The sequence below is a fragment of the Acomys russatus genome, chromosome 2 (assembly GCF_903995435.1).
Source record: "Acomys russatus chromosome 2, mAcoRus1.1, whole genome shotgun sequence".
Taxonomy (NCBI): Eukaryota; Metazoa; Chordata; class Mammalia; order Rodentia; family Muridae; genus Acomys; species Acomys russatus.
In genome coordinates this window covers 10,767,135-10,782,722 of record NC_067138.1, presented here as the reverse complement: position 1 = coordinate 10,782,722, position 15,588 = coordinate 10,767,135, and the positions used below count along the sequence as shown (strand labels likewise).

General features: G+C 48.7%; 1 protein-coding gene across 1 annotated transcript in view; it reads right to left on the bottom strand.

Annotated features, from left to right (window-relative positions):
- Znf704 (zinc finger protein 704) overlaps window positions 1-13,578 on the bottom strand; it is a 165,242-nt gene extending 151,664 nt beyond the window's left edge. The window contains 2 exon segments of the mRNA XM_051158296.1: window positions 13,118-13,480; window positions 13,483-13,578. Of these exon segments, the coding sequence (XP_051014253.1) occupies window positions 13,118-13,480; window positions 13,483-13,578 (459 nt within the window).
- Between the last annotated feature and the right edge of the window lie 2,010 nt (window positions 13,579-15,588).

Genomic DNA, 15,588 nt, shown 5'->3' with positions numbered 1-15,588 from the left:
AAGAACATGAATCTACTAATTGAAAACCCTGTCTAAAACATGCAGTTGAAGAATGCGTTCTTAATTAAACTTTGGATCTCAACCCAGATTAATAGAAAACATGCAACTCAGTGTTTAGTGAACGACTCGCAGCTGACTTGTGAGCACACGCTACATGAAGCTTGACAACTCATGAAAGCGGCAATTCACATTGTTTTAATTTGTAAGTTGATCCAAAAAAGTCTCCTCTCTCCTTAAATCTCCATTGTTGCTTAGGTACCGATTCCAATTATTTTTTAAATCTGTTGGTCCCAACTGTTTCCTGAAATGTTTGACAAATATCTGTGTCATTTGATATGAAATTACCTCATGTGGACTTCTTTCCATAGAAGCTGCCATTTCTCTCTGAGGCTTGTTTTCCACATCCACAAAACAACAACAACAAAAAAATGTTACCAATCTCTACATTTATCAAGAGGGTCAAATGAGGCTAGCCATGAGGAGCGTCTGTAAGCTATAAGAGTGAACCCGGCCGGGCAGTGGTGACACACGCCTTTAATCCCAGCATTCGGGAGGCAGAGGCAGGTGGATCGATGTGAGTTCGAGGCCAGCCTGGTCTACAAAGGGAGTCCAGGACAGCCAAGGCTACACAGAGAATCCCTGTTTCAGGAAAAAAAAAAAAAAAAAAAGCGTGTGTACCTGTGGCACTCAGCGTTTGGTGCTGACAGAATGGTGCCAACCCCATATCTTAGTGACCTAAAGAGTCCTTTCCTTTAGGCTGCCTTGGTACTTCAAACATTTTTCTTTGGGAACATAAACACAAACAGATCCCTTCCTGGGGGTAAATGCCGTATGGTATTTTTCTCTCTCTCTATTTTTAATTCTATTACAACCATACTTCTCAAACCTCCCTGTCTCACCTCCCAGCCCCAGCTTCCAGCCCAGCTGGCCAAGAAAGCTAACGTTCTTTACAGTTCACATGAGCAGGGGCTTACAGCTAGAAAAGTAAAGATGCAGCAGATGACATAAGTCCGTTAGAAACTCATTACTGCATCAGCTACGGTCAGGCCCACAAGAACACCTGCTTTCCTCTTTGCACCTCTAAAATCCATTTGACAGTGTCTATTTGAGTATGGAATCTTATGTATGTTAGCCGAGCCTGGTCCCCAACTCCCAGCTCAACTGATCCTCCTCCCCGAGCCTTCCTGAGGAGATAGGTCTGCAAGGGCGTGTGCCGCCACACCTAAGAACAATTTACTTTCTTCTTTTTCTCTTGAGTAACCTTGGCTGTCCTGGGGTCACTTTGTAGACCTGGCTGGTCTCGAACTCACGGAGATCCACCTACCTCTGCCTCCCAAGTGCTGGGATTACAGGAGTGTGCCACTGCACCCAGCTTTTTGTTCTTTTGTAATTAGGGTTAGAGAAAGAGTCCATTAGTTAGAATCCCTCACTGCTCCTGCAAGGACTTGAGTTTAGTTTGCAACAAGCATGTCAGGGTGCTTACAACTGCTTATCATTACAGTTTCAGGGGATCTGGCCTTTGTGGGTATCTATTCATGTAGCGGGTACACACACACACACACACACACACACACACAAAATTGCCAGGTGTGGTGGTACGTGTCTTTAATCCCAGCACTTGGAAGGGAGGTAGGCAGATCTTTGTGAGTTCAGGGCCAATGTGGTCTACGTAATGAGCTCCAGGACAGCCAGACTTATTTAGTGAGACCCTGTCTCAAAAACAAAAACGAACAAACAAAGTCTCTAAAATAAGTTTAAGCCAGGCGGTGGTGGTGCATACCTTTAATCTCAGCACTTGGGAGGCAGAGGCAGATAGATCTCCACGAGTTCAAGGCCAGCCTGGACTACAGAGCTAGTTCCAGGACAGCCAGAGCTGTTACACAGAGAAACCCTATCTCAAAAAACCAAGGGAAAAAAAAAGTTTAGTGTATATATGAATGTATACAGGGTGAATGCTGGGGGAGGGATGGGCATGTGCCATAGCAAACAGGTGGAAGTCAGAGGACAAGTTTTTGGAAGTCATTCATACTCCCTTCTATTTTGTTATGAGGTAGGGTCACTGCACAGTGTGTACTGCAGGCTAAGTGTTCCATAAGCTTCCAAGTGATTTCTCTGTGTCTACCTCCTACCTTGCCATAGAGATCTGGGATTACATGTGTGCAACAACAGTCAGCCTTTCTTTCTTTCTTGCTTGCTTTCTTTCTTTCTTTTTTAATGTGGGTTCTGAACTCAGATCATCAGACTTATACATACATTTTACCTGCTGAGCCATCTCCCTGGCCCAGATTTTTGTTTCTTTATCTCAAACCAAAACCACTATTTCCCAAAACCTATCCAAAGAAAAAGAGCTCTGGAAATAAAGAAGCAGGCAGTCTAAAAATATTTGCAAAATATACAATGTAGCATACACTCAGTTATTCCTTTATAGTCATTTCCATGTCAGCATTCTATTACTTTTTCAATTTGTTAGTATTATTATTATTATTATTATTATTATTATTATTATTATTATTATTATTATTATTATTATTGAAATGCTTTGTAACAGGGGAAAAAAAATCTATTATCTGTTTTTAACTAGATTTTCTAGAACTGACTCGCTTAGAGTCCTTTCTCCCCTGCTAGGCAGCTCCCACACAGGGAAAAAAGCAGATATGACAAGTAAACATTGGGCTAATGGTCTCTGTCTTCCCCGTGAACCAAGTTCAAGACACCAACCCAGAAACCTAGAAAGGTCAAGTCCACACCCCAGAGACTCTCTGCCATGAAAACTAGACAATTAGAAAAAGTCTGTTCCCGCAGCAGGCCACAACACCACCCAGTAGTGCAGAGGGTCCCCTCCCTGCGGGACTACGGGCTCCTGCAGTACGAGAGCCCTACACCCAGATGGACAGCTGTACAGAAGACAGTCTGGCAGCAATCCGGGCTGGGAGGAAAACTGAAGCTCATTACTGCCCCAGCAGCTCAGATGAGTGAGTCATTAAAACACCTAGTGAGCACCACACACAGAGGAGCACGACTTGGGATCCTAAAACTGACAAACTGATCCTTTCCAAAACCATAAAGGAATGCACGTCCACTTACACCCACACTCTAGGGAGGTCCCTGAGCCAGAGAGCAACTTTTAATGATGGGCTACAGTTGCCTCAGATGTTGAACCCTAACAACTGACACACAGAGTAGTAAAGTCGATGGGAGCACTTAGCAAAGCCAGAACTTGAAGCCAGAGCCTGCTCTGCATCATGTCCTGATTTACAGAGAACTGGCGGGGGCAGGGCGGGGGCAGGGGGGGCACTGCAGGGGCACCTGCTGGGACTCAAGCCTACTCCTGTGGCATCTTATTAAGAAGACTATGTGAAAGTCCCAGAGATGAACCATTCTCTTGACTGCAAGATTTAGCAAATAAAATTTTAGGATATACAGAAGAGAAGAGAGGAGAAGAGAAGAGAAGAGAACAGAACAGAAAAGAACAGAACACAAGACGGAGGAAGAGAAGGAAGGAGGAAGGGAGGGAGGGAGAAGGGGAGGAGAGGGGAGGAAGATTAAATTTAAAATGTCCTCTCACTTGATATTCCCTCATTTTGATTGGCCATTCAGTGTGCCCTAAAATGAAGATAATTCTGTCCTTGCGCATAGGGGAAGCAAGGCTGTCCCTGAGAATCTCCTGGTAAAGCGCATGGAACCACGCCCTCACAGGGTAAGCATGGGGGCACCTTCTTCACGGCCATGGACCTATGGTATACCACAACCCACAATGACTCCAACCCAAATGTGTGTTCTGTGAAGTCCTAGACTCTCCAAAACTCTACAGCAGAGGCTGCAGACGTGGCTCGGTCAGTAAAGAGCTTGCCACACAGCTGTCCAGATCCCCACTACTTGCAAAGAAAGCCAGGCACGGCAGTGCAGGCCTGTCGCCTCAGTGCTGAGCAGGCAGAGGCAGGTGGATCGCTAGGGCTCACTGGCCAGCCAGTCTAGCCCCATCAATGAGCTCCACGTTTAGTAAGACACCTTGTTTCAAGGAGAAAATGCTGAGACTGCAGCAATGGCTAGGCAGTTAGCCCTGGCTACTCGTGCAGAGAACCTACATGGCATCTCACAATGGTCTGCCATTCTAGTCCCTTGTATGTGGTATACAGACATATATGAAGCACCCGCCCCCAATATAGAATAAATACAAAACCCACAATACATAAATATGTTTTTAAAGTTAATTAACTTACTGGTGAGTGATACACCTAACCTGATCATTGGCCTCCACAAACAGATGTACATATGTACATGAATACACACACACACACACACACACACAAAATCCAGTCTTTCTCACAAATTCTGACACAGTATTTTCCAGAACAGTACCTTCAGTGAAGTGGAAGAATTTAATCACTCTCATTCTACTACCCCATATTTCAGAGTTATAGTCTGTCCCTTCTCATCCACTAAAGAGAAACAATTGTGGTTACTTGCCAAATTCAGTCCAGGAATTCCTCTGACCAGACCATATAATTTTCTTTACATAAACTGGTTGCCATTGTTTTAAGGTATATATCAAGATCGCATGCCAAGCTGGGACTCAGTAAGTTGGCTTGGAAGAACTAATCATGATCTTCTTATAAACAAAGAGAACAGAGGACTTCACACCTCCCTACAGATCATCTGGGTGGAGTGTTGCACGGCAGGCTCCCCATAAGCCCATGCTGTGCATTGCTACTTCCGAGTGCACGCCAAGTAAAGAATGAGACCAACCATGAACAGCACCTGCACAGCAATCGTCATCATTTAGAAACAGAGGTTTGCCTAAGCCACGGGCTTGGTTGTGAGAGTTTTCGAGTATCGGGAAATTCTTCAGAAAGCCAGACAGAAGCCATGCATTCACCTGAAGATGAGACTGTGGGAGGCAGCTGGCGAACTCCTGGCTGAGGACAAGACCTGAAGTTCTAATGTTGCAAGTGCAGCAGGGTGGGAAGGGCAGGCATTCCTTCTCCCTCAGATCCTCTGGAGCCCGGTGTACATGCTCATCTGACTGACTGCTGAGTGAATCCAGTCCGAGGTTCAAGCATGCGCAAGGGCTCTGGCTCCTCCTCATTAAGAGGTGAGGGGTTTTTGTAAGTGTGTGTCGTACGGGCCATTCTATGCAACCACAGTCAAGTGTTAAAAAAAGAGGAGAGACCCCAGTACGTGGCTCGTAGCTACTTTTGCTAGGCAAGTTTACCACACAAGGGGTCATGACTGTTGGCTCTCAGTGACTTTCGATACGTCAGCGTTCTCTTAGGTACATGTGTCCTTGAAAATCTCAGTGAAGTGGACAGGGGCAGGTGCAGGCAGGTTTTACGCACAGAGAGAAAGAGCTCCACCTTTCATACCACCGGCAACCCAGGCAGCCCCTGCCTGCAGTACAACTGCGAGAACGAACTTTTCAAAGTTAGATGCTGACAAGCACCACTGACAGAATACTTTGGAAAACTGGTGTTTCTAGCTACAACTCCAAGAGAGCGATCATTCCTGGGCACAAGGAACAATCCTAGAAGGAGGGTAGTGACTAGAGGTGGGCAGAGGGAGGCAGCGTATCAGACGCTAGAGTTGGGCCGTTATCTCTTCTTGCAAGCCTGTATCCTCCACAGACAAGGTATTCGATTACTAGATAATCCCCAGGTCCCCTCCACCTCCAGCAGGCAACAGGACTGTGAATGATGACTTTGTGAAGTATCTTTAGCACACACTTTTTGCGTGAGCCAACACAATTTGCAAAACATGAACTTGGTTAGCAAACTAGAAGGTAGTGTGGGGCACAGGGCCCCTGCCAAAGGCTCCGTGAGTCATCTGATGGTCAAGAGATAAGCCGCAGGATTATTAACCATCCCTGGAGAGCTAGCATACAGTCACGTACTATGTCCAGTTAACACTATGGGCGCTGAGAATGGCGATGCCAACATACATTACCTTATTTAAAAGCATTCTGTTCCCAGTTTTTCAAAACAGGAAATCTTGGTCGACTTCCAGCAATCTTTCATGTCCAGGTTCCTCTTAGGTTTATTATGTCAGTGAATTATCAATCTCTCTAGACTGCTGGGTTCTGCTTGGTTAAACTACTACAAAGCACTGAAAAGCACTGTCCTGGGCCTTGTTATCCAAGCTCCCAGCTGTTCTGTCCTTGCCAAATATAGAGATATTATTAAATCTTCCATTTGATACTGCCCTTCTACTGTTTGTTAGTAAAATGCTAATTGAAGTATTATTCACTGTGTCACTTAGTATTTTTACAGCCTCTCTTGGGGATGGTCAGGGTTACATGGGTATGCAAAGGCAATCTAACAATGGGGAAACTGAAAGCCCTGTAATACAAAGTTTCTCTTCTCGGTTCAATTAAGACTCAGGAACAGTCATAGGGGAGGGGAATAAGGGGAAAAGGGGAGGGAGGGAAGAATGGGAGGACACAAGGGATGGGATAACCATTGAGATATAACAAGAATAAATTAATAATAAAAAAAAGACTAAATTATAGTAACCAATTAGTACAATACAAATACTTAGTAGCACCAATTTCTCTGCTTTCTCAACTATCTGGCAAAAAACGGGCATGGAGTTCCCAGATGCACTTCAGGAGGTTTCAGAAGGGAACAGTTAAGAGAGTGGAAAGCTTAGGAACCTGGACTCCCCTGGGCTGGAACCATGTCCACACGCCTTTTCTAGCAGTGTACTCAGCAACCTGGGAGCCCTCCCTATGCTGAGCTGCATTTATACCCTGATTTCAGCTTTGAACAGTGGCACTACGTCTCCCCTCCTTCAGCAACTCCTTGTAATCCCCTTTTGTGCTTAGTTTCCATTAAAAAATGTCCTAGTATATGTATGAGAAGTCAAGGCAGAGGGCCAGTCCAGCCTGAGCCAGTCTGGAATATATGGACAGCAAGGCTAACTATTCCCCCTAAGTTAACTTTTAGAGGGGAAATATCCTATTTTTCCCACATTATGCCTGGGTGGGCATATGATTAAAAGCAGATGCATTATGGGAAAGAATATACACACTAAAGAAAGACTTACATACTTCAAGCCTGTCAATCAAAACAGAAAATCATTCACACTGTCCCTCTTAGCAACCAGCTCTTCCCCTGCCCCACACACCTCACAGTGGCCATCCCCAAACAATAACTGCTACTCTTGGCCACTCTAGCGGAAATGGCCCACTGTTCACCTGTAGTGGATCTGTACACATACTAGGGTGCTGAGAATGTTCAGTGGGTCACAGCTCTTGGGCAGAAGCCTGAAGACCTGAGTTTGATATTCAGGATGCAGGTTCTAAAAATACATTAAAAAGTGGATGGAACATGCTTACTACAAGACAAGAGGCAGAGACAAGAGAACCTTCTAGAAGCTAAGAGGCCAGCTAGCCCCAGAGTACACAGAATGACACAGACAAGAAAGTGGAGAGAACCAATTTCCCAGAGTTGTCCTCCAACCGCCACACGTGTGAGCAGCAGCATGCACTTCCCTCACCCCGCCACACACACACACACACACACACACACACACACACACACTAATAATTTGTAGATAAATTAAATAAGACTTCTTGCTACTTTACTATTTATGTACATGCTCCCAATTATTTGGATATGATGCTAAGATCCTAGAAACACCAGATCCAGGCAAACCATAGGGAGCAAGGTATGATTACAAGCCCGGGTTATGGGTGCAAACCCAAGCCTCTGGTTGCAATCATCTATCTTGAAGAAGGAGCACACCTAAGTTGTTATCCTCAGCTGGAGATTGGGGGACCCACTAATTCTCAAGTCTTACATCCTCAGACGGTCCTCCTTCAGATGAAATATGTAGGAGAATTCCCATCTCAAAAAGGATGCAGTGGACACTTAATGTTCTTTTTGGAATCTAATTGTCATGGCTTTATTGATTTAACCTGTTTCCTCCACAACTTTCTTACTCCTCCTCCTCCACCCTCTCTTGCCCTTATATTATTCTGGATCCCATGGCCCCTCCTGGTAGCCATAGTCCAGGCAGCACCAGCAAGAACCAGTCCTGCTCCTTTCCACTGCCCAGCCTCCTGCTGCTGAAAACTCACCCTGTTTCATCCAGCTCTGCCTTCCCCACAGCAGCCACTCAGCAGGGAGACTGGCTAGGGCTCCACCAAATGGCAGGACATCTTAGTTGTTTGTCCCTTTACATAAAGCTAACGTAACACCCGACATATAGCCTGGTGAAGTTTACAACAAATCTGCACTTTGAGATGGCACAGGCCATGAGAATCCCCCGCAGTATGTGAGCTAGGATTACTTTTATGGTTATCATACTTGGTAGGAGGCAAGAACATGAAGCTGGGGAAACCACACCCCCCAGGCAAGCTTCTTGCTCTAAACACGCAGAACCACAAACCCCAGGTGGGCTCTCTATACAGTCTGGTAACACCACTTCATCTCCCTAGCACACTGGCTTTCCTGCTTTCCCATATACCTCCCGCTCTTCAACTCACCCTCACCTCACCCTCACCTACCCCTGCTCTTCTGCTGCATAGGAGAACGGAGGCTGTTAGGCATGCACTATGTCACCTGAGCATCATATGTGTAAAACCATGTATTGCAGCTGGACTCCCCCACTCTCTACCTTTCCCAATTCACTGGCAGAGGAGTTCAAAGGGCCCCCCTCGTCCACCTGGGTTCTAGGCTCTTCAGCTTTCCGGTGATGCTCCCTATGCAGTCACCCCGCCCCTTCTGTCTGTTCCTTTCCTACTTCCCAGGGATGCTGCCCAACGATCCTCACAGCTCCAGGTACTTGGGCCTTCGTATAATCTCTGCCTTTCAGACTAGAACCTGGAAACTTGTTTCTAACAGAGAAAGCATGGCAAAGACAGTGCAGTTCACTTCTGCCCATGGAAGATATATCCTTACGTGACTGGTGGCCCCAAGATTTTTCTTGCTTGTTTGATAAAACAAGGGGCCATTGCTGAGAAGGCACACATGAAAAGCAACTGGTAGGAACTGGGGACCTGGAGCACTCCACCAGTGCAGTCAACAGGAAGCTAGGGCCCTCAATCTTTCAGATTCAGGGAAATGCATTCTGCCCATCCATTTTGAACCTAGACGTAAATTCTTTCTTGGCCAAACTGAAGATGAGAAATGAACTCATCTAACCCGTGGCTTTGGGAGATTTAACAACAGACAAAGTTCAGTCTAAAACTGGACTCATAACTCATAGAAGACTTGGCTGTAACTGGGGGGTGCGGGAGGAGGGTCAGTGTATGGTAATTTGTTATAATGCAATAGAAAATTGACAGGTGTGACCTCTTTCAGAAAAGACATCATACTGTCATTGTTATTCCAAAGCTCACTTCATCTCATCAGAAAAAAAAACAAAACAGATTCTTCTTCTTGCTCCTTGAAAAAAACTTGTCAAAAAGAGTTCTGTGAACAGACCCTCAACCTCCTCAGGCTCAGTCTACTTGAATAACAGCACAAAATTCCGGCAAGAATGATAGGGGTGGGGGTGGGGGTGGGGGGCTGGAAAGACGGCTCAGTGGTTGAAAGTGGTTGCTCTTTCAGAAGTCCTGGCTTCACTCCCCAGCGGCTACATGATGGCTCACAACCATCTGTAACTCCAGTTCCAGGGGATGACACCTTCTTGTGGTCTCCATGGCACTGCACACATGTGGTGCACATATATACATGCAGGCAAAGCACTCATGTGACGGCTAGATGACATCTGACATCAACATGCTGGGGATTTTTCCGATTTCCCCCTTTCCAGGCCAGATCTCCTCCTCAGATCCACATCCCAAGCCCAGCAGCCTGCCTGCAACATCCACTTAAAAGTTTCCCATCACCTCACTCTTAATTTGTTCAAACAAAGCACTCAGCCCTGCTGTTCCTCAATCTCAGCAAATGCCACATTCAACCATACTCTGCGCCAGGAGCTCATTCTGAATTTTTCTCCTTCCTTCACTTCCTTCATCCAGGCCATCAAACGTTCTGGCAGGTTGAGCTTCAACAACTGGCCCTGAGTTGGTCCACTCTGCCCTAACCCCTCCCTTGCTGGCTGCTCCTGCCAAACAGCCCTCACATCTCTCAGGACGGTATTGGATGCTCTCCGGGCTCCCATTGCTGGTCTCTGTTCTTCCCCTACAGTATAAGCTTTGAAAAATACCAACCACCTGGCAGGCTCTCCTGATGAAAACCTTCCAAAGACTTCACACTCTCTTTAAGGGCTGCCATTTCCTTTACTGGCCCAGGCTTGCCTCTGAGACATCTTTCTACCAAGTCCCAGGCGCAGCCATGTGCTGCTTCTCACCTGAACAGTTAGGGTGCTACTCCCCAGGCTTGACTCTTGGAAAGATCCTGTGCAAAGTGTTTCTGCTTCAAGGTCAAATGCCCCTCCCAAGAAAGGGTGCAGTGCTCCTCCCATTCACCCACCCACACGCACCCTCAGAAGCCTTCTCTTTTTTTTTTTTTTTTCTAGAATCTAAAATAGCATCATTTCCCTTCACTGTTACCCCAGGCCTGCCAGGCAATTACCTGTCTTTTCCTTTTCCCATCCCCCACAGTCCCTTGCTTCTATTTCCTGAGTCTCAGTGTGATCAACTCCTGCACTAAGTGCATTTGATTTACATCTGTAAGGAAGATGCAGTGGGCAAAAGAACCAGGCTGAGTCAAATGACTTGGCTGCCATCTCCACCACTAGCTGGCCTCACGATATCTCATTGCAATACACCAGAGCAACTGTCCCACCCACCAGCTCCATGACAACTTAGGTGACAGCTCCTAGGTCAGACGAACAGGACTAAGCAGGAAAGAGGAAACAGAATTCTCGGAGGTGTTTTCCTTCAGGTTATAATAGGACCAGCTGAGATATTCCAGAGGGTGGGGACACTTTCCAGTCAAGCATGACAACCTGAGATTGAACTCTGGAAAGCAAAAAGGTGGGTGGGAAAGAACTCCATACAAAATTGTCCTCTTGGTTTCTCTAAGTTGCATGCGCGCGCGCACAGACACACACACACACAATTTAATTATCTTTTTAAAAAAAAGGTCATAAATCTCCACTCACTGATAATCTGCTAGACTCTTCCCATCCTAAGAAAGAATAGCCTCACCTTTGTCAACTGCTAAGAGGGGAAAAGAAGGAAAAGCTGAGAACCAGGCTGCTGATTCCTGTCCTTTGCTTTAGTCAACACTGGTATGATCACTGGCTCCTCCCAGAAAGGTGAGCAGCAACAGCACAGGCCACAGTTCCCATGTCCTGCTTACACACTGGTTAGCTGCGACGCTGCAGTGCACCATGTGCAAGCATTACAAAGTCAGACCCTACTGTGTTCTAGACTAGATCCTGGCACAATGTAGGTGTGCAATAAGTACTTGTCAAACAAATGAATATATAGAAATGGAAATTTATTTGTTCGTGTTCCATGGGAAAAAAAAAATCTCTTCAGATACAGAGTCAGTCTATCGCTAAAGTGTTGAAAAAAGACGACAAATTATACACCACAGCATATTCAACATGTAACTTCTAAGAAGCTGTGAGCAATGCGCTATAAAAGTTGTGAGCAAAGCAATGTGTTAGAAACCTGAAAGAATTTGAATTTATTTGGAGATGTGAAAAATCTTTTTTGCTAATGCTAACAATCACAACCTAGATATTCAAGTTTCAAGAACAGATTTCTTTCCTCCACTGGGCCTGCTTGTGGATCACAGGGCAGAACTTACTATTAATTTTTCTATCTCAATTTATACAATCACTGTTCAAACCCCAGACACATTTTTAGTGAGTCTGAACAAAACTGCTCAGGAGTCACTCTGTCTTATTCATTGTCACTGATGCTATGAAACTTAATTCAAATCCAGCTAGATCCTGTTGCCAGACAAAGCCAGCTTTTCAGCAGGCAGCAGTAATGAGTGTGGGCACAGTCTGGATTCCAACAAGCAGATGTCAAAAACAATCACCCAAATGACCATTTGCTTAAATCTTCTCACAATGGGAGCCAGGCATGCTTCAGGGTGGTCTAGCAAAGAAACGTGTTCCCATATCTACTGTGCGGCTACTGCTGTTTTAACTTTTCTTTGTAAATGTAATTTCAAGCTTCCAGACACTTTTGAGAATGGGTAGGGAGAGATTTAAAAAACAACAATCTCTAGCAAGTTCGCCTGTTTATATGTATTTTCTTCTGAAAGCTCCAAGAACTCTTGGCTGTATCTTAAGAACCACTGGACAGAAAGCACTCTTCGTTGCTTGCCACTTGCTGCCCTCAAAACTTCTTAGCAACATACACGGTGCATGAACCTCAACGCAGTTCGCTTTGTCCAATAGCGTGCTTGGAAGCTCAGCCAGTCAATTGTGTAATAACAAACCCTTTATCTCCTGAAGATACAAAACGGAAAGATCGCTCATTGCTTTAGCACGGATGAGGACTTGGTGAGAATTCTTGGCCGAAACTCACATTCATTTTAAATGCCACCCCCACCCCCCACTCCCCACACACCTTTCTCGTTTTTTCCTCTTTCCTCATTTGTATCTTAAGGCGGGGCGGGGGGGGGGTGCTTAAACAAAGTGCTTGGGATGTCCAGTTTAAGGAGGGCGAGGAAAAGCGCGGGGAGAAGAGGGGGGAGGGAGGAACCAGCAAAAAGCATGCAAAAACCAACGTTTGGTTACTGCTGCACAGGCTCACGGTTCCCTCACAAAGTGCCCGTGGTGGAAATCGATCAAACAACTGTTCTCAGGTGAAGGGACGTGTTGCAGGTTGCTTGCTAGTTTCCAGAAGCTCGAACAAGGGAGCACTCCTGCTTCCCCAGGGCAGAATAAAATGTCAATGCCTTGCGGATCCGGAGCAATCCGCTCCTACCTCACCGGGCTCCCAAGTTCCCCACCCTGCCCGGAGAAACGTTCTTCCCCCCCCCCCACCCCCCAGGCACGCGAGACCACGAACCCACTCGGCCTCGGAGCAGCCACAGGCTGCCCGGGCGCCGCCGAGCCGCCGTTCCGCGCGCTGCCCACGGCCGCCCGACACACCCCTCCCGGCCCGCGCCGCTCCGCTCGGCCTCCCGGGCGCCCGGCCGCCCCGCCGAGCCCCGCTGCGCTTCCCCCCTCCCTCACAACCGTGCCCTCGACACCCCGCACGCACCTTCACCGCGCCCCGGGCCGGGCCCTTGGGAAGCGCACGGCCGGGTCCGAGAGGCACGAAGCGCTCCTCGGCGTCCTCGTCGTCCTCATCGCCGTCCACCACCTCGACGACCACCTCTTCGTCCTCTTCGTCGTCCTCCTCCTCCTCCTCCGCTCCCCCTCGGGGCTTCTCCGCCACCCGTCCGCGCGTCCTGCGCCTCCGGCCCGCGCCCTCGTCGTCCTCGTCCTCTTCACCCAGAAGCAGAAGGACCGGGGACGAGGCGGCGGCGGCAGCGGCAGCGGCGCGCGGGGGGCCGGTCCCGCGCGGCGGCAGCGGCGGCCTCCAGCTTCCCGGTGCGGCGGCCGGGTTGGGGCCAGGGGGCGGGGGAGCCCCAGCGCGGCGGCCTCGGGGGCGGGAGCGGGCGCAGCGCCCCCGCGGCGGCTGCCCAAGCTAGGGCGCTTGGCCAGGCGCCTCGCTTGCATGCCTGCGCCGGGCTTGAGGGCCGGGGCGCCGGGCTGCTCACAGCAGCGGCTGGGCCCGGGGACGCGCGGCTCTACCGGGCTGCGGGGGGCCGCCTCCGGGGCTGGCTTGGGCCGCTGGCTGGCAGACGCGCGGGCGCCGCCTTCGCTGGCCCGGCCCGCGGGGACGCCGGCGGCTACGGCGGGGCGGCGCGCCGGCCGCGGGGCGGGGGTGGGTGTGAGCGAGCGCGCTGCTGCTGCCTCTGCGTGCGCCGCCGCCCGGGAGTCGCGGGCCGCGCTGCGCTCCATGCGGCCGGCTGCCGGGCCGGCGCGCGCCTCTCCGGGCCCTGCGCCCGCGCGCTCGGGGCCTACCGCGGTGTCCTGGGAGCGAGCTGTTTGTGTCGCGTCTTCACCGCCACCGCCGCCGCCGCCCCCCCTTCTCCCCGAGTCCTCGCAGCCTTCCAGGTCCCGCCCCCCCCCCCCCCCGTTCAGACAAAACCCGGACTGGATTTATTTCCCAGACCCACGCTGTCTGAAAAATCTGCTGGCTTCCTAGCAGTTGGCCGGGACACTGAGGCCACCGTTGCCCCTGGGGCCCACGTCTCCCTCTGGTGGGAAGAACGTAGGCTTAGCCCGCGAGAAGTGATTGCTCCGGAGATTTGGCTGAGAGTAGTTCTGGGATCGCGACCACTCTCGGGTTTAAGTGGAGTCCTGCCAGGTGTGCCAATCCGAGTTTTGGGGTCAGTTCCCAACCTGGGTCCTCAGTCACTGAAATTCCTGCAACATTTCCATGACCCTCCCTACCAGGTCCCTTTGAGCACCAGGTTGTAGGCCTTGCCTTGTGTTCTCTGCTCTGTGAGGACCTTACCTGGTGACATCGGTCAAATTCCAAAAGCCTTCTGCTCTCTTGGTTTGGTCGACTGGCATTGTCCGAGTCTTGAAGGAGCAACAAACCAAGTGGTCAAGGTCGTTATTTCACATTTTTTTTGAATGAGCTAAGATCTAGCACAAGGCCACTTTGCCATCTTATGAATGCACTTTCTGAGGACGTCCCGGGGTGGTTTGGCCCTAGACTGTAGTAAAACCAGGCATTTTGCATCAGAATCATGCCCCTAAATTCTACCATTTTGCCTAGGGCTGGGAGGACCCTATTCATCAGCTGTTAAGTAAAGGTGTTCACAGGGTCCGACCATTGTTGTTGGAGATTAAACATCACGTGTCTTGCTAGACTCGTGATGGGGGCTCATTAAATGCTTGCATAGGGTGCCTTCCAGCCGCTGAATAAGGATTCTAAAATGAGCTTCGACCTCCCCGAAACTGATTACCTCCAGAAAATGCCCATTTTAAGTAATCATGCCCAAAATAGTGTGGTTTAAAAATCTCTTCTTTCTCACATCCTTTGAGGCACCGGCCCACAAGTCCCGTCGTCCATTGTCCTTTCTGAAATGCCTTCCCAACCAGCCCTTCCGTTCACTTCCCAAAGCTCTGATAATGTGTCACCGGTGAAAGTGGAAGTTCCTGTTAGGAAAACGGAGGTGTGCAGCCACACACTTTCTCTCTTGCCCCACTTCGGACACCATCGCAGGATTCATCTCTTGCAAACCGCATTCTGAACACAGGGCTTCTAGGAAATTTTTCATCTGTAAACATACTGTTCAGGAATTTAGAAAGAGCAAAAAAGTTGGGGTATTGTAATTTATGGGTGTGTCTTGGATTGAGCCTTGGAGTAGCTAGACCCTCCCAGAAGGGAGTGAATTGTTTCACAGAGTGCAGCAAAGAATAGCCAAAGGCGCAGAAGGTGCTCCCAAGGATTTGGGAGATGATTTGGAAAGAGGCAGCTAAGTGTTGGTGGGCAGTGGCCTGATGATTTGTTGTAGAATGTTACAACTAACACAACTGTCACGGCCTTCAGAATAGCTGTGATTCGTGCATGACATCAGTCTTGTTGCCTGTCCTTAGGAAGGGCAGCCCCCTCTCCTGAGATTCAGGCTGTTGCCTCAGTGCCTCCAGCCCTTTGTATGGAACTTTGCCCTA